At 47.1% G+C, this 25,284-nt stretch overlaps 3 protein-coding genes across 9 annotated transcripts in view; 2 read left to right on the top strand and 1 right to left on the bottom strand.

The window, feature by feature from the left end:
* The window catches only part of LOC118386725 (midasin-like), a 54,403-nt gene extending 42,096 nt beyond the window's left edge, over positions 1-12,307 (top strand). For both annotated transcript variants that reach the window (XM_035774480.2, XM_035774479.2), the window contains exons 73-101: positions 439-592; positions 810-956; positions 1,076-1,202; positions 1,327-1,432; positions 1,616-1,731; positions 1,992-2,396; positions 2,512-2,732; positions 2,889-3,026; positions 3,545-3,726; positions 3,978-4,139; positions 4,368-4,505; positions 4,734-4,875; positions 5,109-5,290; positions 5,419-5,550; positions 5,722-5,866; positions 6,507-6,799; positions 6,908-7,066; positions 7,159-7,260; positions 7,583-7,781; positions 7,922-8,089; positions 8,187-8,341; positions 8,456-8,545; positions 8,694-8,809; positions 9,028-9,202; positions 9,688-9,761; positions 9,867-9,981; positions 10,152-10,218; positions 10,752-10,894; positions 11,083-12,307. In XM_035774480.2, the coding sequence (XP_035630373.1) occupies positions 439-592; positions 810-956; positions 1,076-1,202; positions 1,327-1,432; positions 1,616-1,731; positions 1,992-2,396; positions 2,512-2,732; positions 2,889-3,026; positions 3,545-3,726; positions 3,978-4,139; positions 4,368-4,505; positions 4,734-4,875; positions 5,109-5,290; positions 5,419-5,550; positions 5,722-5,866; positions 6,507-6,799; positions 6,908-7,066; positions 7,159-7,260; positions 7,583-7,781; positions 7,922-8,089; positions 8,187-8,341; positions 8,456-8,545; positions 8,694-8,809; positions 9,028-9,202; positions 9,688-9,761; positions 9,867-9,981; positions 10,152-10,218; positions 10,752-10,894; positions 11,083-11,268 (4,539 nt within the window). In that variant the 3' untranslated portion in view covers positions 11,269-12,307. The remainder of the gene's footprint in view (positions 1-438; positions 593-809; positions 957-1,075; positions 1,203-1,326; positions 1,433-1,615; positions 1,732-1,991; positions 2,397-2,511; positions 2,733-2,888; positions 3,027-3,544; positions 3,727-3,977; positions 4,140-4,367; positions 4,506-4,733; positions 4,876-5,108; positions 5,291-5,418; positions 5,551-5,721; positions 5,867-6,506; positions 6,800-6,907; positions 7,067-7,158; positions 7,261-7,582; positions 7,782-7,921; positions 8,090-8,186; positions 8,342-8,455; positions 8,546-8,693; positions 8,810-9,027; positions 9,203-9,687; positions 9,762-9,866; positions 9,982-10,151; positions 10,219-10,751; positions 10,895-11,082) is intronic.
* A 122-nt stretch (positions 12,308-12,429) lies between these two features.
* Positions 12,430-13,628, top strand: lyrm2 (LYR motif containing 2). The gene is made up of 3 exons (XM_035774492.2): positions 12,430-12,557; positions 12,892-13,032; positions 13,107-13,628. Exons 1-3 carry the CDS (start codon positions 12,492-12,494, stop codon positions 13,191-13,193), a joined length of 294 nt encoding a protein of 97 aa, XP_035630385.1. The 5' UTR covers positions 12,430-12,491; the 3' UTR covers positions 13,194-13,628.
* LOC118386727 (ankyrin repeat domain-containing protein 6) overlaps positions 13,628-25,284 on the bottom strand; it is a 56,624-nt gene continuing 44,967 nt past the window's right edge. For 3 of the 6 annotated variants that reach the window (XM_035774489.2, XM_035774488.1, XM_035774490.1), the window contains exons 3-16: positions 24,415-24,513; positions 22,922-23,020; positions 22,315-22,413; positions 21,919-22,017; positions 21,333-21,431; positions 21,032-21,130; positions 19,983-20,060; positions 19,313-19,417; positions 19,104-19,214; positions 18,837-18,992; positions 18,267-18,419; positions 17,856-17,969; positions 15,661-15,958; positions 13,628-15,252 (exon numbers count right to left, since the gene is read on the bottom strand). In XM_035774489.2, coding sequence (XP_035630382.1) covers positions 14,609-15,252; positions 15,661-15,958; positions 17,856-17,969; positions 18,267-18,419; positions 18,837-18,992; positions 19,104-19,214; positions 19,313-19,417; positions 19,983-20,060; positions 21,032-21,130; positions 21,333-21,431; positions 21,919-22,017; positions 22,315-22,413; positions 22,922-23,020; positions 24,415-24,513 — 2,253 coding nt within the window. In that variant the 3' untranslated portion in view covers positions 13,628-14,608. Of the gene's footprint in view, positions 15,253-15,660; positions 15,959-17,855; positions 17,970-18,266; positions 18,420-18,836; positions 18,993-19,103; positions 19,215-19,312; positions 19,418-19,982; positions 20,061-21,031; positions 21,131-21,332; positions 21,432-21,918; positions 22,018-22,314; positions 22,414-22,921; positions 23,021-23,673; positions 24,514-25,284 lie in introns of all 6 variants that reach the window. The other 3 variants (XM_035774491.1, XM_035774485.1, XM_035774486.1) reach the window with 3 other exon arrangements.

Raw genomic sequence — 25,284 nt, 5'->3', positions numbered from 1 at the left:
ATCACTCGGATCACACAGACGAGTGGCAATAATATACAACGTCAATATGGCATGTATACTATTACATTTACATTTAAGTCATTTAGCAGACGCTCTTATCCAGAGCGACTTACAAATTGGTGCATTCACCTTATGACATCCAGTGGAACAGCCACTTTACAATAGTGCATCTAAATCTTTTAAGGGGGGTGAGAAGGATTACTTTATCCTATCCTAGGTATTCCTTAAAGAGGTGGGGTTTCAGGTGTCTCCGGAAGGTGGTGATTGACTCCGCTGTCCTGGCGTCGTGAGGGAGTTTGTTCCACCATTACTATGGCATCAACATCAGTGTTCTGTTCTGACTCCTAAAATTACAGTTTGGACCAGTATTGCTCTCCACAAAGAGCGATTTCATTACATTCTGATGATGTTGGCAATGACTGTGCTTGTGTGTTACAGGGTGAGTCCCCAGAAGAGGGCCTGGCGGGTGTGGAGCCCTCATCTCTGCAGGGCCGTCTTCCCCTCCTCACCAGGAAGATGAGGAAGATGTGTGTGACCCTGGTGAAGAAGAACCCCCTTCCCGAGCTCTCTGAGGACCTGGACGTCTTCACCGGTAAGAGCTGGAGAAAAACTATGTCCTCTCACAGGTTCTAGATGAGAAGCGTCTGCTTGTGCTGCCTCGTTGAGAATCCATCACGAATGGCAATGAGAAAAACAAAAGATATCAAAGGTTTTGGATGAGAAGCTGAAGTTCTACTGCCTCGTATTAGATTGTGGGAAAAGTCCCTCTATGATTATAGTTTTGACTAAAGATGTGTTTTTTATTTCAGGGGAGATCATCAGCAACCTGCGTGACCTTCAGAGCCTCGCGATCAACCTGAAAGCCGAGAAGGAGAAGCAGAAGTCCGAGGTCAAACACATCCTCCAGCAGAAGCAGAGGGCCCTGTCTGACCTCTTCAAGATGCTGGCTGAGATCGGTGAGTCCCTCCACATAGAGACTTTGTATCCCAAGTACATCTTTATGTCAGCGATGCTGATGCTGTACAGTATTTTATGACCGCCGTTTAATGACGGGGGCTCTGCTGTCTTTGTGCAGGTCTGTCCTACCGTAAGGGCCTGAACTGGAACAGGACAGCGGACCCAGAGGAGACCCTGTGTCTGCAGCCGCTGGATCTGCACACCGCCCTGGCAGCAGTCAGGACCCAGGAGCAGGCGGAGAACAGGTAAGACAAGACGCACCCACCTGGCTGCTACACACCACACGTTAAAAATATTATACTTTGAATAGCCGTGCGGCACGTCACGGAGTACCTGGTTGACTGTGGCATGGAACCATGTCTGTTTCAGTTTGTTTACTGAGATGAACGCCGCGTGGGACGGCTGTCAGAAGTACTTCTACCGCTCGTGGGCCCGCAGAACGGCCATGATGACTGCTCTCCAGAGCGCTGCTAAGGTGAAAGACTGAAATGGAACGACCGACGGGTTGACTTCATTTGCAACTGCGAAATATTGGTTATTTTGTGTGTTCTAAATGGGGCCTAAAACACTGAGTTACGTGCCAAATGATAAGATATCCATGGCCTTAACGGCGTCTGAAAAACTGTGACGTAGTTTGAACTGTGTGTGTGTGTTCCAGGAGCTGGGGATTGGGAACATTGATCGGTGCCGAGGCTTCTCCTCCCACCTGTTCAAGCTGCTGCTCAGACAGAGGCGACGCCTGGCCAAGCTCACAGAGCAGTGGGTCCACCACAGGTGAACCTTACCTTCTATCTAACCTATGACCTTACTCCTCGGAGCTTACAGTTTGGCTAGAGGATCTGTGTGTTTCTTAGTATGGTTGCGTCCAAAATGGCACCCTATTCCCTATATGGGACCTTATTCCGCATCGGGCCCTGGTCAAAATCAGTGTACTATATAGGAAATAGGGTTCTATTTGGGAGACAACTTGAGTATCTCTATCTGTAGTTGTCCTTCTAACACTCTTTTTGGCTTGTATCCTCTAACACATGCAGGAGGCTAACAGTCAGTGTTCAGGGCATCCAGGCTCACCTCCGGGCCCACAGTGAGGATGCTGGTGGCCTCCCCCCCCAGGCTTCTCTCCAGGCCTGGGTGATCAAGGCCCAGGGCCTGTCGGCGCAGTGTGTCACCCTCCTCCAACAGCTCTCCTGGCTGCTGCAGTGTTGCCCCGAGGGGCCCCAGCAGACGGACGGGTCAGGCGGGCAGAGGGAGCCCACCCTGAGGTGCCCGTCCCCCTTGGCGTCTCAGAGGCAGCCCCCTGGGTGTCTGCTGAGGAGGGGAGACCCAGCCTGGAGCCAGCTGAGTCAGCGCGTGGCGGACATGTTGGGTCAAACCCAGAGCCTGAAGGAGGAGCTGGATGCAGTGGCACTGCAGTCCACACAGGGGGCGCTGCACTCCTGGTAAGGCCTAGGAGCACAAGATAGTATTAGGAATACTGATAGTACTAAACAGGAACTTAACACAGATAAGACCATTAAGCTTGGGTCTTCATGTCTTTCCTCCACATCTCCCCAGGAGCCACTTCTCTGTGTGTTGCTCGGGCTATGACCGGCTGGGTTCCGTGACGGCACAGATGCCCGCGGTGGAGCAGCTGTTCACCACCCCCGAGGGCACGGCCGACACCCAGCCTGGGCTGACCCGGAGCTTGCAGTACGTCAGAGGAGAGGTGGAGGCCGCCCTGACTGAGTTCACCACCTGGAAGACCCAGCTACTCTCCCTGGGCCACGGACACACAGGTGAAAACAGACCGATCATGCTTAGTTAATCAATCCGTCACATGTATATTATAATGCCCGTTTCAAAATATATATATATATATTCCATTGGTATTACACTGGTGTTAAAATTGTATCACAGTGTTATTACATTGTTAAAATAACCCCCCCCCTCAGATTACCAGCAAACATTCCGCTCAGAGTTCTCTGCTGAACTTGAAAAGGCCATCAACACAGTGCTGGTTGCCGTGCAGACCCTGGTGAAGAGGAGGGAGGGGGAGCAGCAGGGAGAAGAGCAGACAGACACCAAGAGAGGTGAGGAGAGACCCCTGCTGTCTTCCTCCAATAACACACCTGGGCCATATTCGCTAGGCACCATACAGAAGAAAAAGGACTGAAACTGGGAGGGGCTTTTCTTTGTGTCCTTGTGTGCTTATTGCTGGAGAACTGTAGGAGAAATAGCTGTCTAAAAAGCAAACCAAGCAAGCCAGAGTGAGACTGGGCCAAGATTTATTAACGTGATCAATCAAATCAAATTTTATTTGTCAAATCAAATTTTATTTGTCACATACACATGGTTAGCAGATGTTAATGCGAGTGTAGCGAAATGCTTGTGCTTCTAGTTCCGACAATGCAGTGATAACCAACAAGTAATCTAACTAACAATTCCAAAACTACTGTCTTATACACAGTGTAAGGGGATAAGGAATATGTACATAAGGATATATGAATGAGTGATGGTACAGAGCAGCATACAGTAGATCCTAGGGTCCCGTAAAGTGTGTTGATCATTGATAGGACAGGAAATGACATTCCCAATCTGCCTGTTCCAGAAGGTGAGGTGGAGGCGCCCCAGGAGGACCTGCTGAAGCCTGGTCACCTGAGCATCCTGCTGGAGGAGGAGCTAGGAGCCGAGGTGGCGTCTCTCTCCCTGGGGGAGGTCAGCGACATGCTGGAACAGCTAGTGGAGAGACTCCGAGTCCACCGAGACTCCTGTCCATCTCACCAGCTCCAGGTGGGTGCAGTCAACACAGCATATACTGTAGCCTATACCGCCCTCTAGTGTAGTGGAGATATAATACTGAAACGCAACGGTTCTGTAAGGACGCCAACGATGTCAAAGTCGCCATAGGAGTTCATTACTTCTTTCTCCTGAGGTTTTCTGAGCGATGATGTCCTGTCGTTTCAGAATACTTTGTTTGTGATATTCATACGTCTCCGTTGACCTTCTGTTTTACTCCTTTGTCCCGTGTGCTGTGTGTTTAGGAGCTGAGTGAGGCGTGCAGGCTGCTGGCGCGTCTGGAGCCCATGCTGGGGCTGTACTCAGAGCTGGTACGCTACTACCTGGCCGTGTCACTGGGAGCCCACAGGAGCACTGGGAAACTGCTCTCTGTCCTGGCCGGCATCTTCACTGAGCTCGCCCAGAAGGTAGTGTACTGTATCCATTCTACTGGGATCTGCTTTAAAACATACTATCAGGTTCTCTGTGAAACTTTTTTTAAACATTTGATTTAAGTAGTGAAAAACATTAGGACAAACTGTAGTTTCAGTACCTGTTTATTTCTACTGTTTGGGTAAGTTACCTACGCTGCAATGGTGCCTACAGTACAGCAGTTATTTTTTTCTGGTTGATTGTCCTGTTGTCTTGTCCTGCAGGGCTTCTGTCTACCCCAGGAGCTGATGGAGGGAGGGGATGGAGAGGGGGCCACAGAGTTCCATGACTATGAGGGCGGTGGCATCGGAGAGGGAGAGGGCACCAAAGACGTCAGCGACAAGATCGAGAATGAAGAGCAGGTGATGCCTAAAAGAACGACAATATAATGCAGACACTATAAGGTCTATGTTTTTTGACTGGCGTTGCGCGTGAAAGGCCGAGTCCTAACTTCCACTAAAGTCTATTTTCACTTAGTCATGTATTGATGTCAGTGGGAGACTAAGTAAAAACAATATACTTGGTGAGAGTTGGGATTCACCCCAAAAGTTATAACGTTTTGCTAGCTAAAATGGTTGTTTCTGTCGTAGGTGGAGGACACGTTCCAGGAAGGCCAGGAGAAGAAGAAGGAGGAGGAGCCTGACAAGAAGAACATTGAGGAGGAGGACAACGCCATCGAGATGTCTGAGGACTTTGACGGCCAGATGCATGATGGAGACCAGCAAGAGCCAGGTGGGAAGACGGACCACTTAACGCACACAGCCTCATGGCAGTCTGAACTTTCTCCTGGGTCATGTTCATTAGGCAGCAACGGGAGAAAATTGAAACATTTAAGGGACTACCTCGAATTTGTCCAATTAAAACGCTCATTTTTCATTGTCTGTTGCAAAACGGTTTTCTGTTGCACGCCCTAATAAACCCAACCCTGGTCTCACATCGCAAAGCACTTGGTTATTCCTTTTCAGGTGAAGATGACGAGGAGGAGTCTGACAAAGAGGAGGATGAAGATCTGGATAAGAAGATGGGTGACCTGGGCGAGGGCCAGACGGACACGCTGGACGAGAGGATGTGGGGTGATGATGAGGATGAGGATGACGAAGAGGAGGGCAGTGACAACGAGGAGGAGTCAGGCCAAGGAATGGACCAGGTACGGGGAGAAAGAATTTGATTTAAACTGTTCACATATCTGACAGCGAGTGCAGTATCTACCACTTGCGACCAGTCAGCATGCTACTGTATTCGTTGTTTAGTAATTGTTCTTGTGTTTGTCTTCAGGGGGAATCAGAACTGGTCGCCAAGGATGACAACCTGGATGCAGCAGACCCCAAAAAAGACCAGAACAAAGACGACAAAGACCAACAGTTGGACGAGGAGGAGAAGGAGAAGATCAACGAACAAGGGGACGAGGTAAGCTTAAACTAGGAAACAATGTTGACTTCGAAAGACTAGTAGTTTGGTCAAACTGTCCCTGGCTGTGTAATGAGCAATCGGCCACTAAATCTCAGGCTGTAGCTGGGTGTGTTTTAACAGGACTGCCAGACCGTATCTAATTAGAGTTTTTCTGTTTTTGTGTTCCAGCGGGAGTTTGATGAGAACGAGGTGGACCCGTACCACGGGAAGCAGGAGAAGAAGCCTGACCCAGAGGTCATGGACCTGCCTGATGAACTCAACCTGGACCAGGAGGAGGAGCAGGCTGGGGACGAGGGGGATGGAGAGGGAGAGGGTGAGGCTTTAGCAAGGGTCAGGGGTCAACAGGGGAGGAGAGGAACATACCTGGGTTCAAATATTATTTGTCTTCATACAAATACTTTCAGTGTTGGAGTGCCAGGTAGGCAGGGTTTGCACTTTGGGACTATTGTATTGGGTCCATTGTGCCATGCAGTCTCTGTAATTGTATTTTTAAATAATCACTTTGTCTAATAAATTACTGTGTTCATGTAATGAAAATAACTCTTAATATATATTTCCCTGATCCTCCTTTGGCCCTTGAAATGCTCAGTCTGATCGTCTGGGCTTGAGGAAACACATTTTAAGATATTTACATACACAGCCCTGATTGGCTGATAGGTCTAGAGCCCACCCCCTTACCCAGATGAACAGTCATTGGTCTATTATAATCAGATCACATTGTGACATCATGATATGGGCCAAAAAATAGATCTTACACAAAAATGGCATTATCAATTTCGGTGTTATTTTGACCTGCACGTGGAAATATCTTTAATAAAACAGGACAATCGTGTTTTTAACTTTACTGCCCCTTGAAGCGCAGCTAAATAATTTGAAAGAAAACAAATACTATTTGAAAGAAACAGGTGGAGACACCACAGAACCAGTGTGTGACCATTGTTTATTTCCTCCAGAGGAAAACCCGTTCGACATTGACGAGAAGCCCATGGAGCTGGACGAGAAGGAGGGAGCAGAGAAAGATGAGGAGGGAGGAGCTGAGGAGATGGCTGAAGATCAGACGGACAAACAAGGAGAGGAGGAAGGCCAGGAACCCAAGACTGAGGAGGAAGAGGGAGGTGGAGGAGAACAAACAGAGGAGGACAAAGAGTCACCCGAGGAGGATGAGGAGGAGGAGAAGGAGGAAGGACGGGAGGCAGGGAAAGAGGAGGACATCTCCATCCCTGCAAACGAAGGCCAGAAACCAAAGGTTGTTTGCGGAAGAGGAGAGACCTTGCACATTGGGGATTCAGATGTACCTAGAGCAGGTAGTTTTGCTAGTCGGGTGTTTAACGCCTTTCTTCGTCATTGCCCACAGGAGGAGGAAGAGGAGGGTACGGGTGAGGATGAGGAGCAGCCAGAGTCGGCAGAGAGGAAGGAGCACAACACGGACGGTCAGACGGGAGAGGAGAACGTCCAGAGTGAGACGGCCGTGGAGCTGGCAGGAGAAGCATCTGAGAGAGACCAAGCTAAAGAGGTACACACCCACCTCGCCCAACCCATTTACAGCCCGTGTAAATGTCTAAATCCACACATTTGACCCTCTTGTTTTGTTGTGTTGTTGTCCAGGAGCACGGTACCGGAGCAGCTGATGCCAGTCAGTCAGAGGGGCACGAGTCCAAACTCATGGCAAGGATGTCCTCTCAGAAACAGAGCCAGAGCAAGACACAGGTATGTCTGGTCAACGAATCTCTCCGGCCCGGTGTCAAACTCATTCCACGGAGGGCCGAGTGCCTGCGGATTTTCGCTCCTCTCTTGTACTTGATTGATGAATTAAGGTCACTAATTAGTAAAGAACTCCACTCACCTGGTTGTCTAGGTCTTAATTGAAAGGGAAAAACTAAAAACCCACAGACACTCCAGCCCTCTGTGGAATGGGTTTGCAACATTTTTGAAACATTTCAAAACGGGCTCAAAATCCGTTTTTTTTTGTGTGTTTTAAGATGAGCAATATATTTCTAAATGGGTTCTAATTCCGACCTGGCTGTTCCAGAGCTTCAAGAGGAAGCCTGGGCGGGCGGACAACGAGCGCTCGACGGGCGACTACAACGAGCGCATCAGCAAGCGCCTGCGAACAGCGGAGAGCAGTACGGAGAAGACGCAGGAGAACAACCAGACTGAGGCCCAGCGGGAGTCGGACCTGTACGAGCACATCAAACAGGGAGAGACGGCCTACGACACGCAGACATACGGTGAGGCAGTGATCGCACCACAAGAACACTGAGCTGCACAGATATCCATCCCGCGGAGTTCACTTCACACTTTTATCCTCGCCCTCGAAGACGACAGCCGGTAACGTTCTAAAACCATCGTGTCTCTTGACATGTTACAGATGTTGCCAGTGCAGACCAGCAGAAACCAGCCGGAGCCCCCCAAGAGGAGGACCAAGAGGATGAGGACATTGCTATGGATACAGAGGAGCAGGAAAAGGACCTGCAGGCTGTTGAGGCCCAGGAGTTGAAGCCAGAGAAGCTGGAGTCGAACAGAGCATCGCAGAAAGGTGCCCCAGCCATCTACTCATCTTGTGTGTGTGTGTGTGCGTTTGCGTGCGCTTGCCTGTTGTTAATGTGTCTTACTGTGTCTGTTCCCCACCGTAGGTCTAGACAGCGGAGAGCTGGAGGCTCAGAGGCAGTGTGAGGGGGACGAGGAGAGGCCAAAAGACACACAGGGTCACAGTGACGAGGAGCACCCAGAGAGGAGCACAGAGTCTACCTTCCACACCGTCCCAGAGCTGCTGATGGACACACTGCAGGTACCGGGAGATGATCCGAGACCTGCTTTGTGCTCTACTACTAAAGAAACTGTTCTGCCAGAAAGCTCTGGCGCGCTCTGTATAAGATTAGCTGAATGTCTTGTGTGTCCCCAGAACCCAGTCCGCGACCCAGAGGAACTGAGGAGGGAGATGGAGTTGCAGCTGGAAGCCTGGATGAAACAGGCCCCTGGAGAACGGGAGGAGGTACCAGCACTTTGGATGTCCTGCAAAACATTCCTAATACCGGACACTATTTACCCTGTCATTCTCTGTTCCCATTACCTACCACTCGAAGTTCAGATCTCTGTGTGCAACTAAGATGTGTAACTCATGCCGTGGTCTTGACCTACAGGAGAGTGCAGCGGCAGCCATGTGGCACCAGTACCAGACGTTGACCTCGGCCCTGTCCCAGCAGCTGTGCGAGCAGCTCCGTCTCATCCTAGAGCCCACGCAGGCGGCCAAGCTCAAGTGAGTACCTACCGCAACCCCTAGACGATCATTCAGGGAGCATGGTCATTGGTCAACTATTAGACAACACTCAGGCTAGAACAGGAACAGGCTTTTGCAACCTTTTCTATTCATTCATTCATTTTTATTTGTATGTTTTATCTTTTACATTTTTTTAAAATCTCAGTACAAATATTAGCACTCTTTAAAATGTATTCTGTTTTCTCGCTGTGTCACAGAGGAGACTTCCGCACAGGGAAGCGTTTGAACATGCGGAAGGTGATCCCTTACATCGCCAGTCAGTTCCGTAAAGACAAGATCTGGCTGAGGAGGACCAAGCCCAGCAAGAGAGAGTACCAGATCTGTTTGGCCGTGGACGACTCCTCCAGCATGGTGGACAACCACTCCAAACAGGTACAGTAGGCCTTCTCAGAGGGATGAGTGGATACAATAACCATAGAGCGCGGGCCAAAACTGACCCGCAAGGGATATTATTTGCCCCCAAAGTTTTTAGCAAAGTAAAATAATCAAATCACCAGGAATTAAGCTAAAAATTAGTTTAATTTAGGAAATCTGTTGATCAAGTATTCTCACAAATAAAATAAAAAAGAGACCTGATTGTGTCTTAATGTAATGAAGGTATGAAATTATCATTTTCAAATACTATCTCTTTTTGGTCCCCCGAACAGCCGCTCCGAGTCTAGTTGCCTTAGTCATTTTGCTGCAGGAACAATGTATGAATCCCAAATGGCATGCTATTCCCTTCATCGTTCACTACTTTTGACCAGGGCCTCATAGGTGTCTGTTCAAAAGTAGTGCCCTATATAGGGAATAGAATGCCATTTGGGAAACAGACAATGTCTCATTAATGTCTCACCTCTGTCTCCCGTGTGTCACAGCTGGCCTTTGAATCCCTGTCTGTTATTGTCAACGCTCTCACTCTCCTGGAGGTCGGGCAGGTGTCCGTGTGCAGGTGAGAGGAGCGGCCCTCTGTAGATAAATGAATATTTATGTCCAGGTGTTGCTCTTCCCCAGACAGTGCTGTTACATTTGTGAAATGTTTTGGTTGTGACCTCAGCTTTGGTGAGACGGTGCAGCTGCTCCATCCGTTCCAACAACAGTTTAACGACCAGTCTGGCGCCAGGATACTGAGGCTCTGTCAGTTCCAGCAGAAAAAGACCAGGATAGCCCAGGTGGGGTCCCGCTTTTTTACAATTATTTTTTTTTGTGCTTGATATCTTTGTTTTCATGAACTGAACGCCTTCAAGGCCCATTTGTTTACCGTCTGTGATATTAGATCGCATCTATTTCGTGGGCTACTCTTGTTTGAGACTGACCGCCACATTGTGCTCATGTCCTTCAGTTCCTGGAGACCTCAGCCAACATGTTTGTAGCAGCTAAGCAGCACAGCCCTGGATCCATGAACACAGGTAATGCATTGCGGTGGTGCAGAAGCTCCCTTTCACTTGATCAATGCAATAAGAATGTTTAATATGATTACCGTACAAGAGAATGGCCTCCCCTAGTCCGTTCTTCATTTGCTAATGTATTCAAGTGGGTTTAGAGCCCACTATCCCTGACAGTAATGAGTTTACATATTAATCGATGCCTGCTGATTGCATCGTACTCTGAGCCTGTGTGGTTCCGTGCCCTGGTTGTATTTGATGTCAAACAAACAAGCCCTGAGGGAAACAGTGGGAGAGTAGGGGAGGAGCAGAGCACAATGACTGTTATTCAAAGGCAGGGTATTGTTCCTGCTACAGTGGCCCCCTGGTGAAGCTAACATGCCCTCTATGGAGCCGTGGTGAAGATCAGAGCTGGTATCTGAGCTCTCACTGCTCTCCCTCTGCGGCTCAGAGGCCTGGAACCTGTACACAGACACCCAGGGCCATTGTTGTGCCAGTGTAAACTGACCGCCTCCTCTTTCTCTCTCGCCCCCCCCCCCTCACACATACCCACACAGAGACAGCCCAGCTGCTGCTCATTGTGTCGGACGGCAGAGGACTCTTCCTGGAGGGGAAGGAGAGGGTGACGGCGGCTGTGCAGGCGGCTCGCAGCGCCAACGTCTTCGTCATCTTCGTGGTGCTCGACAACCCAAACTCCAGGGTAAGGGACTTAAGCTGGTTTAGATGGAATCCCTGTTATGTATCAATGACTGTGGATGGTAATGCAACATCTAATGTACATGATACATTTGTTAATGTGAATAATCAAATCACTACAAGATATGATATTCATATGGAACTATTCCCTTAAATATTCCTATTGGTGTTTCCTTTGTCATTTTTCGACAGGATTCCATCCTGGACATCAAGGTGCCCATCTTCAAAGGTCCAGGAGAGATGCCTGAGATCCGCTCCTACATGGAAGAGTTCCCCTTCCCTTTCTACGTGATCCTGAGGGACGTCCACGCCTTGCCAGAGACCCTGAGTGACGCACTGAGGCAGTGGTTCGAACTCGTCACGGCAACCGACCAGTAGAAGCCATCTTAGAAGGCAGCAACCAACCGCACAACGGCACTCTGCTGCTAGCCTCTCGACAGCACACGGACTCAAAAACAAAACAGGACTCGCAAAGAAAGACGGACTTGGCCGCTGTGTATGTGCCTTTTTTTAATCTCGTTTGATTTTTTTTTTTTTTTTACTGTCATTTCAGTAGACTGTAGAGTTTGATAGCGACTTCCGCCAGTTAGTCCTTGACTTCAGACCAGGGGGATTCTGGAAGTTCCTTCGCAATGTAATAAGCATCACTTTAACTTGCACGTCTGTAACAAATGATAGATGAGGATACAAAATGTGATTCCCTTCCGTGTAAACAACCTCAGTGAAGAGATACTGTACCTCTTTTCCCCTGTGTAGTATATAACCCCTTCATGTTGTGTGGGATGTTTTCGGTGTTACATGCTCATCATCAAGTCATTCTACTTCCATGTGAACACCTCAACTGATAGTGTGTGGAGCGGGCAGTAGTGCTGCGATGAAGTTGTTTTTGGACAACTGTTTTGCAAAGAGTAGAAAAAGAAGAAAAGCACCCCTTTCCGTTATGTCGTGGCAAAACAAAAGCATGAGGATATGGTCTTGATCCATTTCGAAAGTAATCCCAAAATTGTGCCTTGAAGAAATGTTATTGCATCTCACTTTTAACGCCCATGTGCTTATAAAATAATCCGTTGTTTACATGGAAATGATCATTCTGCCCCAATGTGTTATTCATATAAAGCTTAACCCTCTCTCTCGTTAAATGTCAAGGTTTTGGGAAAATTTAAGCACAAGGACTGCTAATAACAATTTTGATAAACGCCCCAATCGATGCCATTTCTCTGGTCTAAGAGGCATATCCACTACATCTTACTGTAGATAAGGTTCATTCACTGACATGAAGACACCATTAGGAAATGTATTGCTGTGGCCATATGGAACACAGATGTAACTCAAAGTAAACATGTGATATTCATGGAAGTTTTTTTTCTTCATGCCATCCATAAATCACATATGACGATAATAAACTTTTTAATCTGTGTTTTGAGCACATTGTTTTATGTAATATGTACTGTATTTGGTATTAGCCAATGTACATACAGTATTGGTTTATGGCCCCTAAAGAAATAGATTTTCAATAATACTCCACCCCACAAGAGGGCGACATTTATATTTATCTATGTTGACTGCCAAAACAGGTCAGCTGTGGAGCTGCCTCTACAACCATGTTTGCTACAATTCACATCATGGCTAGCTCAAGGTTACCCGCGGCAGCACTTACATTAAAACAGGTAATACATATTTTGTCGGTTTCATGACCTGTAAACCATACGGTTCGAGTACTACTGCCAACTAGATAGTATTCTCTTTCATTCAGACTTGGGAAATAGCCATGGCAGCATGATGAGCTAGCTAGCTAACGTTAGCATTTCAGCAGCAGCTCTAGTTCGCTCATCTGACAATTTGGTTTTACGTGTAATATCCTCACTGCGTCGCTAATACTATGCCCTTTTTTGTTAACGCTTTCTCCTTCGGCAGATTGCTCTGCTAATATGATTGTTGATAAATTAGCCAGGTAACTTGCTAGCTATCTTGTTTAGCTTCCTCTGGTCTATATTTCTACAGTTTATACAGAGGCAGAAAGTGTTGAGTCTCTACAGAAACATGATGAGAACCATCAGACAAGTGCCAGACGAGGGAGACCGAAAATACCTGCGGGATTGGGCGCGAGATGAGTTCAAGAGGAATAAAAATAGCACAAATCAGGTGAGATATGGTCTGAAATGACGTCATTCTGTGTTCAACCCCTGTTCTTACCTTCATGGTCTCCGTATGTCTAGGACGCCATCCGAATGATGATCACACAGGCAAACATGCATCACGATGAGCTACAGTCATCCCTTGCATTGGCTAACGTTAAGAAGTAATGTCACCTGTCTGGGGCTGAGGTAATCCACCGATTTCTCCTGCAAGTGAATGCCAGAAGCTTTTCTATGCTGCCTCAAATGGACTGTGAAAGCCATTGGAATCAGTACTTACTGTGGAAGCACCGTGGCATTTGGCCAGACCAGCTCGTTGCAGGTTCATAATGTGATTTGGACCATATGAAATCTGTCATGAGGAGTTCTATATCAGATGATTGTCATCAACATGTCCATGTCTAGCAGTGGTGACGCTTTCAAAACACTTTTGAGGAAAGCTGTGCGAGCCATGTGTGATATGCCATTTGCAATCATGTCTGACATAATACCCTCGGTCTCATGTTGGGCTATTGTAAAGCTGTTTGTGTCCAGAGGATCCTCATGAAATGTTATGTACATGTTGAACATAAAACAATGACAGTTGTTTTTTTACAAAATCAATTTGATATCTATTTTACTACACAGAATGTGTGTTCATATCAACAAAGGCATCAATGTACACGACCTCACACCTGAACAGGACAAATGTCACACATGAACACTAACTAATACACTGTTTGCACAGGTCTATTTCAGAAGAGTAAAAACAGACTTTCCACCATGCAAACAGGTTCTTCTTAACAGTACCTCGTTTTAGTGCTAAGGACAAGCGGTAGGGTGTTACGGTTTTTACCATTTAAAGAAACATACATTAGTGGGTTGGAGTAAAGGTTATGAATACTAATGTTTTCTTAATAGTTAAGCCATTGCCAGTTTGGCTGTATTCTCTTGAGTTCTGTTACCCTTGTAAGTCACATATCTGTATGAAAGCTTGCAGTAGCGTATTCTACTGAAATGTTAAGCATCCTGGTTACCTCAACTATTTCCGCCGTCTGGGTTTGTCTTTCTCTACTCTCTCCTTGAATACACGTTAAGAACGTCACCAGAAAAATATGACCCACATTTTCCACAAGCAGACCTCCAGAATCTTTCACATAACAGGCTTTCTCATCACAGGATAAAAAAGTATTGGCATGTTGACTTAATGACCGCGTGACATTGTGCCCAGGTGTGTGCGTGTACCAGTTCTGTGATGGCCCCATGACATAATACATTATAAATAACTATCAGTAAATCTACTAGGGTTTTTTACAAAGCACAAACACAGGAGCTGCCCAAAACAAATGAATAACAAGACCACATTATACTGAATAGTCTGGCATGCCATAACATGCCTTTAAAATAAGTTACTATACAGATGATTTTCTACTGTTGCATGACATTATTTACCAAAAGTATTCCATATGCTAAATTCAGTCAATGACAATTTTTTTGGGTCGGTGGGTCCAGTTGATCCAGGGTGCCATCTGTAATGAGCTCAGATGGTGATTTTTTTGCTGTTCTGAAGGTGTAGCTCTATACTCCGCAGTGGTGTCCCTGTGTTAGCTGTCGTCGTGCCTGTTAGTCCTGAGCGTGCGTAGCTCGTCCTCCAGGTAGGTGATCCTCTCCACCAGGGCAGCCCTGTCTGCCTGGGCCCTCTGGTCCGCCTGCCACCTGGCCTCCTGGATCTTCCTCTCATACCAGTGCTCCATCTGGGTCGACACCGCCTCAAAGAAGTACTGTGTCACCTCCAGGGCGTGCATGTTCTCCCTCTCCTGTGCAAAGCCCTCCCCCCCACCTCTCTCCACGGCTCTCTCCCCAAACACCCCCAGAGTCTGAGTCCCCTCGACCTGCCCCACCGAGGCCCCCTTGGCTTTAGTTCTGCCCTGGGAGTGCCTCTTGTGGTGCTTGCCCTTGTCCCTGCCCCGCTCCCTGTCTCTATCCCTCTCCCTGTCGCAGTCCTTGTCCTGCCTGGTGCTGCAGCGGCGCTCGGTGGCTGGCGACAGGCTGCTGGCCCGCTGGTTGTTGCCGCCTTTGCTCGGCGCCAAATCCAGCAGTGCCGTGTCCTGCAGTCCCTGGTATGGCCTGCGGGGGTCAGTAGAACACAGCGAGCGTTCCTTGGGCCGCACCACTTGGGGAGATGGGGACAGGGACTTAGCGGCAGTTGGGGAGGAGATCTTTTCTCGCTTGTGATGTTTACCACCGTCTGGGAGATTTCCGAGAGCCAATTATTAAGTGAATTAGAATTAAAAAGTCAACCTTAGAGCACGGCACACAATAAATCATTTATGATTATTCAAATTAGTTCCAGTGAGATTGCCATCTTCAAATGCAGTGTGATAGATTAGGATGATAAATTAATTAACCTGCCAAAGGCAACTTTATATTTTGAGCATTTCTGTGAAAATGTTCTATTTGGGCAAAATTCTCTATTATTTACTTCTAAAAAAAAGGGTATGACCTAAGAATAATATATTTAGATTACGTAACGTTTACATAAGCCTGTATCTGTGTTAAATGAGTTCTCCCTCCATTGTGTGTGCGTTCGTGCATGTGCATAAGAGTAGTAATTCGGAGCGCTGGCTATTTCACTGAGTTCTGTTTTGAACTGTACCTGGAGAGCTGTCCACCTGAACCCCAAAGTTGTGATTGGCTGAGTGGTCCTCTGTGGCGGCCGCGTTGGGGTCTCCCTCGGTGTCGTCAGTGGTGTGGGGGGCCAGACACTCGATGCTGCACCCAGGCCCTCCTGCAGGCAACACAGTGAGGCTCCCAGGGGCCATCGCACACAGGCCTTCAGCCATGGACGAGGACTGACGCAGCTTGACGTTGCGGGGGTCTCCAGTGACACGCACCTCAATGTTCTGGAGCTTGGCCAGGCACCAGTTTCTCAGCTCGCTCACCACTGATGCCTGCTGGAAGGGCAGGCCAAGACAAGAAAAGGTTTCGTGACAGAGATACAGCAGGTTAGATACAGTGCCTTGACTTTTTCCACATTTTGTTAGGTTACAGCCTCATTCTAAAATGTATTAAATTGTTTTCCCCCCTCAATCAATCTACACACAATACCCTATAATGAGGCTTAATACCCTATAATAACAGCCTTAATCTAAAATGAATGAAATAAAAGAAAATCCTCTGCAATCTACAAACAATACCCCATAATGACAAAGCAAAAACAGAAATACCTTATTTACATAAGTATTCAGACTATTTGCTATGAGACTTGAAATTGAGCTCAGGCCAAAAGGGACCTAAAGACTCAGACCATGAGAAAAAAGATTATCTGGTCTGAAGATTAAACTCTTTGGCCTGAATGGCATGTCTGGAGGAAACCTGGCACCATCCCTACGGTGAAGCATGGTGGTGGCAGTAGCATGCTGTGGGAATGTTTTTCAGCGGCAGGGACTGGGAGACTAGTCAGGATCAAGGCAAAGATGAACGGAGCAAAGTACAGAAAGATCCTTGATGAAAACCTGCTCCAGAGTGGACCTCAGACTGGGGCAAAGGTTCACTTTCCAACAGGACAATGACACTAAGCACACAGCCAAGACAACGCAGGAGTGGCTTTGGGACAAGTCTCTGAATGTCCTTGAGTGGCCCGGACTTGAACACGATCAAACATCTCTGGAGATACCTGAAAATAGCTGTGCAGCAACGCTTCCCATCCAACCTGACCGAGCTTGAAAGGATCTGCAAAGCAGAAAGGGAGAAACTCTCCAAATACAGGTGAGCCAAGCATGTAGCGTCATACCTAAGAACACTCAATGCTGTAATCGCTGCCAAAGGTGCTTCAACAAAGTACTGAGTAAAGGGTCTGAATACTTAGGCAAATGTTTTTTTTTTTTTTTCATTTTTAAAATGGATAAATTAGCAAAAAATTCTAAAAACCTGTTTTTGCTTTGTCATTATAGGGTATTGTGTGTAGATTGATTGAGGGGTAAAAACAATTTAATACATTTTAGAATGAGGCTGTAACTTAACAAAATGTGTAAAAAGTCAAGGGTTCTGAATACTTTCCGCACTGAACAAAAACATAAATGCAAAGTTTAAAGTGTTGCTGCCGTGTTTCATGAGCTGAAATAAAAGATCACAGAACTGTTCCATATGCACAAAAAGCTTATTTCTCTCATGTATTGTACAACTGTGTTTACATCCCTGTTAGTGAGCATTTCTCCTTTCGCCAAGATAATCCATCCACCTGACAGGTGTGGCATATCAAGAAGCTGATTAAAATTAACCAGCACGATCATTACACATTGTACTAGGGAAAATAAAAGCCACTAAAAATGTGCAGTTTTGTCACACAACACAATGTCACAGATGTCTCAAGTTTTGAGGGAGTGCGCAATTGGCATGCTGACTGCAGTTATGTCCACCAGAGCTGTTGCCAGAGAGGTCCAGCACCAAGTTTGGGGAAACCCTGTTCTAAAGGAGGATGAGCTGGCCAATCAGCTGTCTACATGGGTGAATATTTTTAATGACCGGTATACTCCCACACCATTCTGTTGTTGGGGTACGCACAGACCATTCCAACATAAAAATATGCTTTTTAACATAGTTTTCCTTCCCAAATTGTTTTAATTAGCTATTTCACTCATATAAGTCACTACAGGTCATATTCCATAGAAATCTGGAAACACTGGACAGTTACTTTATAAAGCATTGTTAGCTATGTTAATATTTTAACGACAACCTTGAATTAAAAAAGTTTAATGACAGCACGTGACGGTATAGGAACTAGTGTTAAGTCCATCTGAGACCCGCCTCTCTTGCGGTGTTGAGTGAGTTTGACACTGCTGTCAGTATTACCTGTCTCTTCTCCCCCTCCTGTCTCTCCTGCATGGCCCTCTGGTCGATCCTGTGTTGGCACTCTGTCCTCTCCGCTGAAACTCTCTCTACTGTCATCTTATCTAGGGCACGGATCTAGAACCACACAATCACAAACCACATAGTTAAATGCCAGAGCCTGATAAAGCTGCCGTGGTTAATGCAAGACGCCGGTTGTGAAACAAAAGCTCACAGCTGCTTATGACTTTAGTAACATTACACTTCATTTCATTAATAGGCAAAATCAGCCAATTATGAATGCATGCCTGCCCCACATCCACTGCTGTGACTTCAGAGGCTTGTGGGATGTAGGTCGAAAACTATCATTTTCAGTTTACGTTGCAAAAAAAAATGAAAACGCCCTAATGAACAGGACCCTGGTCTACTGCGTACCTGATGTTTGTTCTTGCGGTCCAACTGTCCCATCTTGTTGTTCATCAGGTCCTGCACTGTGTGGATCTCCGTCTTCATCTCCTCCTTGGTGGCCTCCAGCTGGTTCTCCAGCTTGATGATCAAAGGCTCACAGCGGCAGCCATTGATAGGCGCCTGGGACACAGAAACCAACCATGGGCACTGATCCACTTGATAGCAGACACAAACTCAGTCGGAAATTGTATTAATTACTAAGTATGTAAGTCTTGTCCGAGCCAGAGTGGCCCATAGGACAGGAGCCTAATCATGTTTCTGTAGCGTGAGGCAGCTAGATGTACAAGTACACCTCCTGGACAGGATGTTAGTTTGTCGCAGGGCCTTGCTCCAACTGAAATATGTGTCTTCTACATAGAAGAATAGAGCAGCAAAGCCCGTTACAAGGTTTCAACATGACAGAAAATCTCTGACAGTAGCTACTTTCACAGTGCTTTCACAGCAACACAATATGAAGTAAAAGCATGATGAAATCATAGCATCACATGAATAATGTCAAACAAAAGCACAGGCGTCTGTGTGCTCTTTTCTATCTACCTGCATGATCTTGCCATCCTTGCCGCGGTACAGAGTGTACAGCTGATAGGCCTTGTAGTTGTGAGGCGGGGGCTGGGGGGAGGAGCCACGCAGTTGGCCCCGCCTCTTCTTTCCGTGTTTGTTCTCTCTCCGGCGGAGGGGGTCGGAGAGCGAGGGCTGCAACGACACCACACCGCATCACATATTCCATCTGTTTAAAGATTGATAACGTATCTCACCTGGGTAAACATGTGCGGGTTGTTTTAGAAGGTTAAGGTAATAGCTGACCTTCTCTTTGAGCTTCCTGTTTGTGCTCTTGCCGGCGCTCGCCTCGACCACCTCGTGTTTGCGGGCGACGAGGTCGCTGCTGTGAGTGTCGTCAGCAGCAGATGCACTGTCCTGTGAGGCACAACAAAAATCGAACATCTCCACATCTGTGTTATAATATGCTGCCGCACACGGTAAGAGTGAGACGGTTAGCTGTACTGCAACTGTACCTTCCTGGGGAGCATCTCATCCCTGGGCACAGACTGTGCTCGGCGCTCAGCCTTCAGCTTGTCCCTCCTCTTCCTCACAATCCTGCCTCGGGTGAAGCTCTGGACCTGAATACACGCAGGGAGAGCAGTGTGAGAACTAAGGGCCAGTCGTATTAATCACTGTACGTTTACTGATGGCCATTGATTGGTTGAAGGTCCTGTTTTTTGTTTACTTCAGCCTGTCCAGCTCTTTACATGGAGCAAATGCAAATTCTTCAATTAGTGAATGTTTCTTGATTAAGGTAGGGATATAGCTACAGCTAAAATAGCACAAATAATGCTAAATAGTTTAGCCTCTCCATTTCCCAATCACTTCCATGTGCCAGTGCCTATCTAGATCTATAGCAGTCTCCCATGGACTCTGCCCATACTTGCACTTGATGCAGAAACACCTTTACTGCCAACCCACAGGAATGATGTGAGGTAGGCGTTATGGAGATATGATAATTTCAGACAGATAAAAACGCCAGTCAAACACCTGAAGTATCGTAATTCAAGTCCAAACACAGTCTGCAGCATACATTTTTTTCTACATAAATATATAGATAAGGTTGGTATGTGAGGTGTGAAAGTAAAATAATAACACTGCCTGGGTGCCCCTGTTGGACAGACTGGGTAAACCTGTACTCACCTGAGGTGCTTTGGTCAGAAGCAGAGCTATGTCTGGGTTGTTGTGGTCTTTGGCCTGGTCCAGTGCAGTTTGGCCTGCCTGCTCACACACAGAGACAAGAGGCAAGTCAACCAGGGCTACATCGCCTAGTTAGAGATACATAATTCAACTGGCTATGGCACTATGTTCATTGCTTGGCTACCCAAACTCCTTGCTCTGGCCAAACAGACGTTAGCTTCTTCTCCGCAATGGGTCTGGAACTGAGTACCCTCCTGACGTTTTCTAGAAAGCAAACACATTCTAACCATTCTGATTGGTCCCAGAAACTGATGTGTCGGGCCAGAGCCAGAACATAAGTGGGTAAAGCTGCGTTTTGAAAAAGTGTCATTGGCTTTCATACTCTGATTGGTTAAAGATTAGCCGATCGCCGATGACTTGGTTTCGTACAACAGCTCTCGTTTTGACGTCACCACAAACGACTTCAACGACGTCAGTCTCAGACTGAAGACTGTAGCGAACGTAGAGCAGCGGAGGAATTCAGTTTGAGTCGTCAGGCAATGAAGTGAAGGGTAAATATAAATAGATATTTCCAAGTGGCTATTTCAGTTGTCACTATGTCAAAACGACATTTCTTGAACAACATACTGTTGTTACTCATCAAGGAAGGTCTGCGTGGCTTTACTGTGACTGAGGAAAAAACCACAGCCATGGTTCCAGAGCAGCTTATTCACCAAACAGAATGTGCGGGGACATTAGTCATGATTAAGACGGCCTTTGGAAATGCATGACTGCTCCAGAGCATAGTGAACATAGCACCTTTTTTCCCCCTAAGAGTATACTATACTATCTAAAACCTAAAAGAGTTATTTGGCAGTCTTCATCGGAGAACCCTTTGAAAGAACCCTTTTTGGTTCCAGGTAGAACCCTTTTGGGTTCCATGTAAAACCCCTTTCCACAGAAGGTTCTACCTGGGAACCAAAAAGGGTTATCCTATGGGGACAAGAAGAAGAACCCTTATTTTTCTCCTAAGAGTGTAGAACAGAGCCCGGTCCGCGGGCCCCTCCACTCACGTTGTTGCGGATGCTGCTCTCTGTTCCAGCCTCTAGCAGAAGACGCACCGTTTTCTTATGATTCAGCGCTGCTGCAACATGCAGCGGTGTGTCCCCAGCCTGAGAGAGAGAGAGAGAGAGGAAGAGAGAGAGGGAGAGAGAGAGAGGGAGAGAGAGAGAGAGAGAGAGAGGGAGAGAGAGAGAGAGAGAGAGGGAGAGAGAGAAATACAAGAGAGTGATATACAAATATACAAGACAGAACATAAAAAGAAGGAAAAGCCCTCTTGTGTGAAAGTAGTGTCAGTCACATGCTCAGACCAACCTGGTTCTTCTCTCCCACAGAACAGAAGGCTCCCAGGAGGATGCGGAGCATGGACACGTGGTTGTAACGGGCCGCCACATGCAGACACGTGTCACCCACCTGGAACACAACGAAGAGAGACCACCACCGCCACGCGCGGCTTGAGTTTCCTTTCACGCAGCCGTTGGGAGAGCAGTCAATGGAGGAGTAGAGTAGCGCTGCATGACACTGGGAAGTGGCTGGTGTGGCAGAGGACTAACGAACTGCATTGTAGAGCTACTTCCTCTGCTCAGCAGCTTTGTTCAAGTCACCCATGAGGGGCGATTATGCTCGGAGTGAATACGTTGTTTCATAGTTAAGTGACTGCAATGCAAACTGCTCTGTGGTAGGAGTTAAATGTAGAGCGGCTTCTGTTGTCAGCATGTTTCCCTCAGCAGTGGTTCAGAGATACCTGGGGTTTGTGTATCAAATCATGGGAAGGCTACTTTGGAGTGCCACTTGTTATCATGCTACATTTTGTGACACGGAATTATTGTTGTTCACAAATTATAGGACGGTACAAACGGCGCCCCATAGACTAGCCAACCCATGGAGGAGGGGGACTTACATGGTTCTTGCTGTCGGGCCTGGAGCCACCTAACAGCAGGACCTTGGAGCTCTGAGCGTGGCCGTTCTGACAGGCCAGGTGGAGGGCTGTGTTCCCTGCCTACATGGACAGACAAACAGACAGACACCAGGGTTGTGTTTTTAATAGGGAGACAACATTTTGGAACAGGGTGAAACTGGGAGGTGTTGTACAAAACTCAACTTGTCCAATTAGAGCACAGCTTTCCGTTTGCAGTTCTATATCTCTGCTATGGTGTGCCCTACTGAAAACCACCCAGGTCAACACTAAGCACCACTAAAAGCTCTCCAGTCGTATAATAATCTGCAGTCACAGCACAGGACCTATAGGAACCACAGCTGTTTTATAACTACAGTATTGGCAGTATATTTGCAGTACCTTGTTTTTTGAGTGAACGTTGGCTCCGGCCTTGACCAGCAGTTTGACAGACTGGCTGAAGCCGTGCCACGAGACCTCATGCAAAGCAGTGTTACCGTCCTGCAATAACAAACAGTCAAGAGCTTCACACATCCACAGCCTGACCTCTGGATTAGTAACTATCATACTGGACAACAGTGTTATTGTTACTCTTACAGTCAAAATAGCTAACATGGCAAGCTAAGTAGGAGATTAGTGAGGTAAGGTAAGAGGCTGCATGTCTAGGCCTAGCTATAAACACACTTTCTATTCACATGGACTTCCATGGGCTATGTATGAATCCCAAATGACACCCTGTTCCCTATTTAGTGCACTACTTTTGACCAGGGCTCATAGGGTTCTGGTCAAAAGTAATGCCCTATATAGGGAATTGGGTGCCAGTTGGGACAATTCCTATTTCTTTGCTGGGAATGAATGGGGGTTAAGCAGATTACAGGCGCAGTGTGTTCTCTATAGTTTTAGTGCTGTCTGACAGTTTGTTGGGGGTTTAAAATCCCTCTGTTCCTGTGAGTGCATTGGGCCGTGCTTTTAGCCGTGTGTGTGTGTGAGCGCTGTGTGTGATATGTACCTTGTCCTGTCTGTCCAGAGCACACCCTTCCTGGATGAGGGCAGAGATAACATCACTGTTTCCCACCACGGCTGCCCGATGTAAGGCTGTCTGCCCACCCTACACACACACACACACACACACACACACACACACACACACACACACACACACATACAATGATCAGTTAGGGATTTACACAACAATGATGAATACAAATTACCACATCCACTGGTTAATAACTTTCCATTGCAGTTGGAAACCTGACTTGAATATGATGGGTGGACTTTTTAGTAGAGTTTCTCAAGTGCAATGTTTCAGGTTATTACTAACACAAGAAATGACCATGATGTTACAACAATCATCCAACACCGCAGTTTGACACCAGCCTCCATACTATCACAGTCTACTACAGTGGGCATCCTCCATACAAAGCAGTGAACACAGCAGCAGCAGGCAAAAGCACTCAGTTCAGACCAGCTCATTTATGCTCTACCATAAATGGAATTCCCACAAACATGGAGAACCCCCTCCTAACAGCAGCTCAACAGAGTGACGTTTTGCAGACCAGGTTCGACATGTCACGGGAAAGGGTGGGAAGAAAGAAGAGCAAGAAGAAGCGCTGATTCCTGTGAGTGGGCGGGGTGGGGTTGTGGTTTGTTCATTCCAAGTGAAGATAACCAAGAGGCGTGCCCAACAACCAGAGGACGTGCAGTAGTAGAGGATTGGGAGAGTGAATATTTTCCACGGGCTCAAAGTAGCTTTTCTCTAACCTTCTTCACTCTCCCTGACCTTCCAGTCTCTCTCCCAGGCCCAGGTCCAGCAGCCTTCCTCCACTGCCGTCTCTCTCTCTCCCCTCCTCTCCCTCCTCCTTGTGACCACTCCCCCCCGTTGGTGGCCGAGGACGCGCTGTGGCCCGTTCGGGATCGGGAGCTCATTGACCAGATGGAGAGAATTTGGGAGCGCCAGAGCTTTGGACCATTATCTGTGGCTGTGGGACTGCGGAGGGGGAGGAGGGTTGACCTGCACCCAGGGGGTGAGACCCGTAGAGGTCTGCTGCATGCCTCAAGCTGGCAATCAGAATAATCCCACTCGAGGCCACTGGAGGTCATTATACTACTAGCACGACAGTCTTAGAGAAATGGAAAGGGCGTCCGCACGCAGGAGAAACTACACTGCAATCAAAACACACACCAGGCAGCCAGACTCAGAATCTCCATGCAGATGTTATGTCGTTTGTGCGCTTCAAAAAGTGACCTGGTTCACACGTAAAGGTCTATATTACATACATTCTGGTGTTTGTTTGTGTGATATTACAAATACTACATGGTGTTAAATGGGTGTGATGTTCATTTGGGAAGATGGTGAGCGACACTAATGCAACGCCAGCGAAAACCAAGCGATGGTCCACACACAAATCCATCATCACAATCATGACTGTGGTGCTGGAAACATGGAAAGAGGGCAGTGCAAATGAAAGGCAGTGTACAAACAGACAGTCTCTGGGTACTTGCATCGTCCTGGATGTCCAGATCGCAGTCGGCCTTCAGGAGAATGCGCACAACCTCGGTGTGGCCCTTATAGGAGGCCAGATGCAGGGGACTTCTGCCGTACTGTGGACACAGAACACACACTCTCACACACAGAAGAGAGGGCCACAGCAACTGAAGAGAGAGAGAAACCAAGTGAAGCCAGCCACACAACCAGACCGTATATCAGTGTCCCCAACTGAAGCCAACCAGACTGTATGTGACAATGTGTCTACAGTTCAGCCATACCCAGTAACACGTTGTGCTGTCATCGTGGCACAGCATTTAGCCGCATGCAATCTGTCTGTCATGGCCACACGGGTCATTTGAATAACGAGTTGCCAGTAAACAAACAAATATTTAATCCACATACGGTTTAAACAAGCTTGAATGGGAGGGAACCAGACTTATGGACCTGCAGCCTGCTATGGAGCAAATGTGTATTTATAGTTTTGGGAGGTTTCTCTTTCTATGGTAATAATGGATTGTTTGCCAGGTTAAATCAGTGATACTACCCGACGTTAAGATCATATGCTGTATTGGATTAGATGAGGTTAGAAATGTAAAGGTATGCTGGATACTCGTCATGGGAAGGTTCCTTTTCTTTTAACAACTGAAAGGCATCCAAACTGTTGCTCTTTAGGGAAACTAGGTTTCCGTCTTGGGAGGTGTGTTTCCTAAATGATTCTGTGTTTGGTTCATGATGTTTGTCTCCCATTAGACACTGTAGACACAGAAGCCTATTTCACTTCCTCAATATCCCCAGAATGAATCTAAGAAATCTTTAATACATTTTGACGTTTTTGCCGAGGATGTTTTAGTTGTGCAATTTTACACCTAAGGCGTTAAGTACCA

This window comes from Oncorhynchus keta, chromosome 8 (genome assembly GCF_023373465.1).
Source record: "Oncorhynchus keta strain PuntledgeMale-10-30-2019 chromosome 8, Oket_V2, whole genome shotgun sequence".
NCBI classification, from domain to species: domain Eukaryota; kingdom Metazoa; phylum Chordata; class Actinopteri; order Salmoniformes; family Salmonidae; genus Oncorhynchus; species Oncorhynchus keta.
Note: the sequence above shows the minus strand (reverse complement) of the source record. Positions and strands in the feature narration are given on the sequence as shown.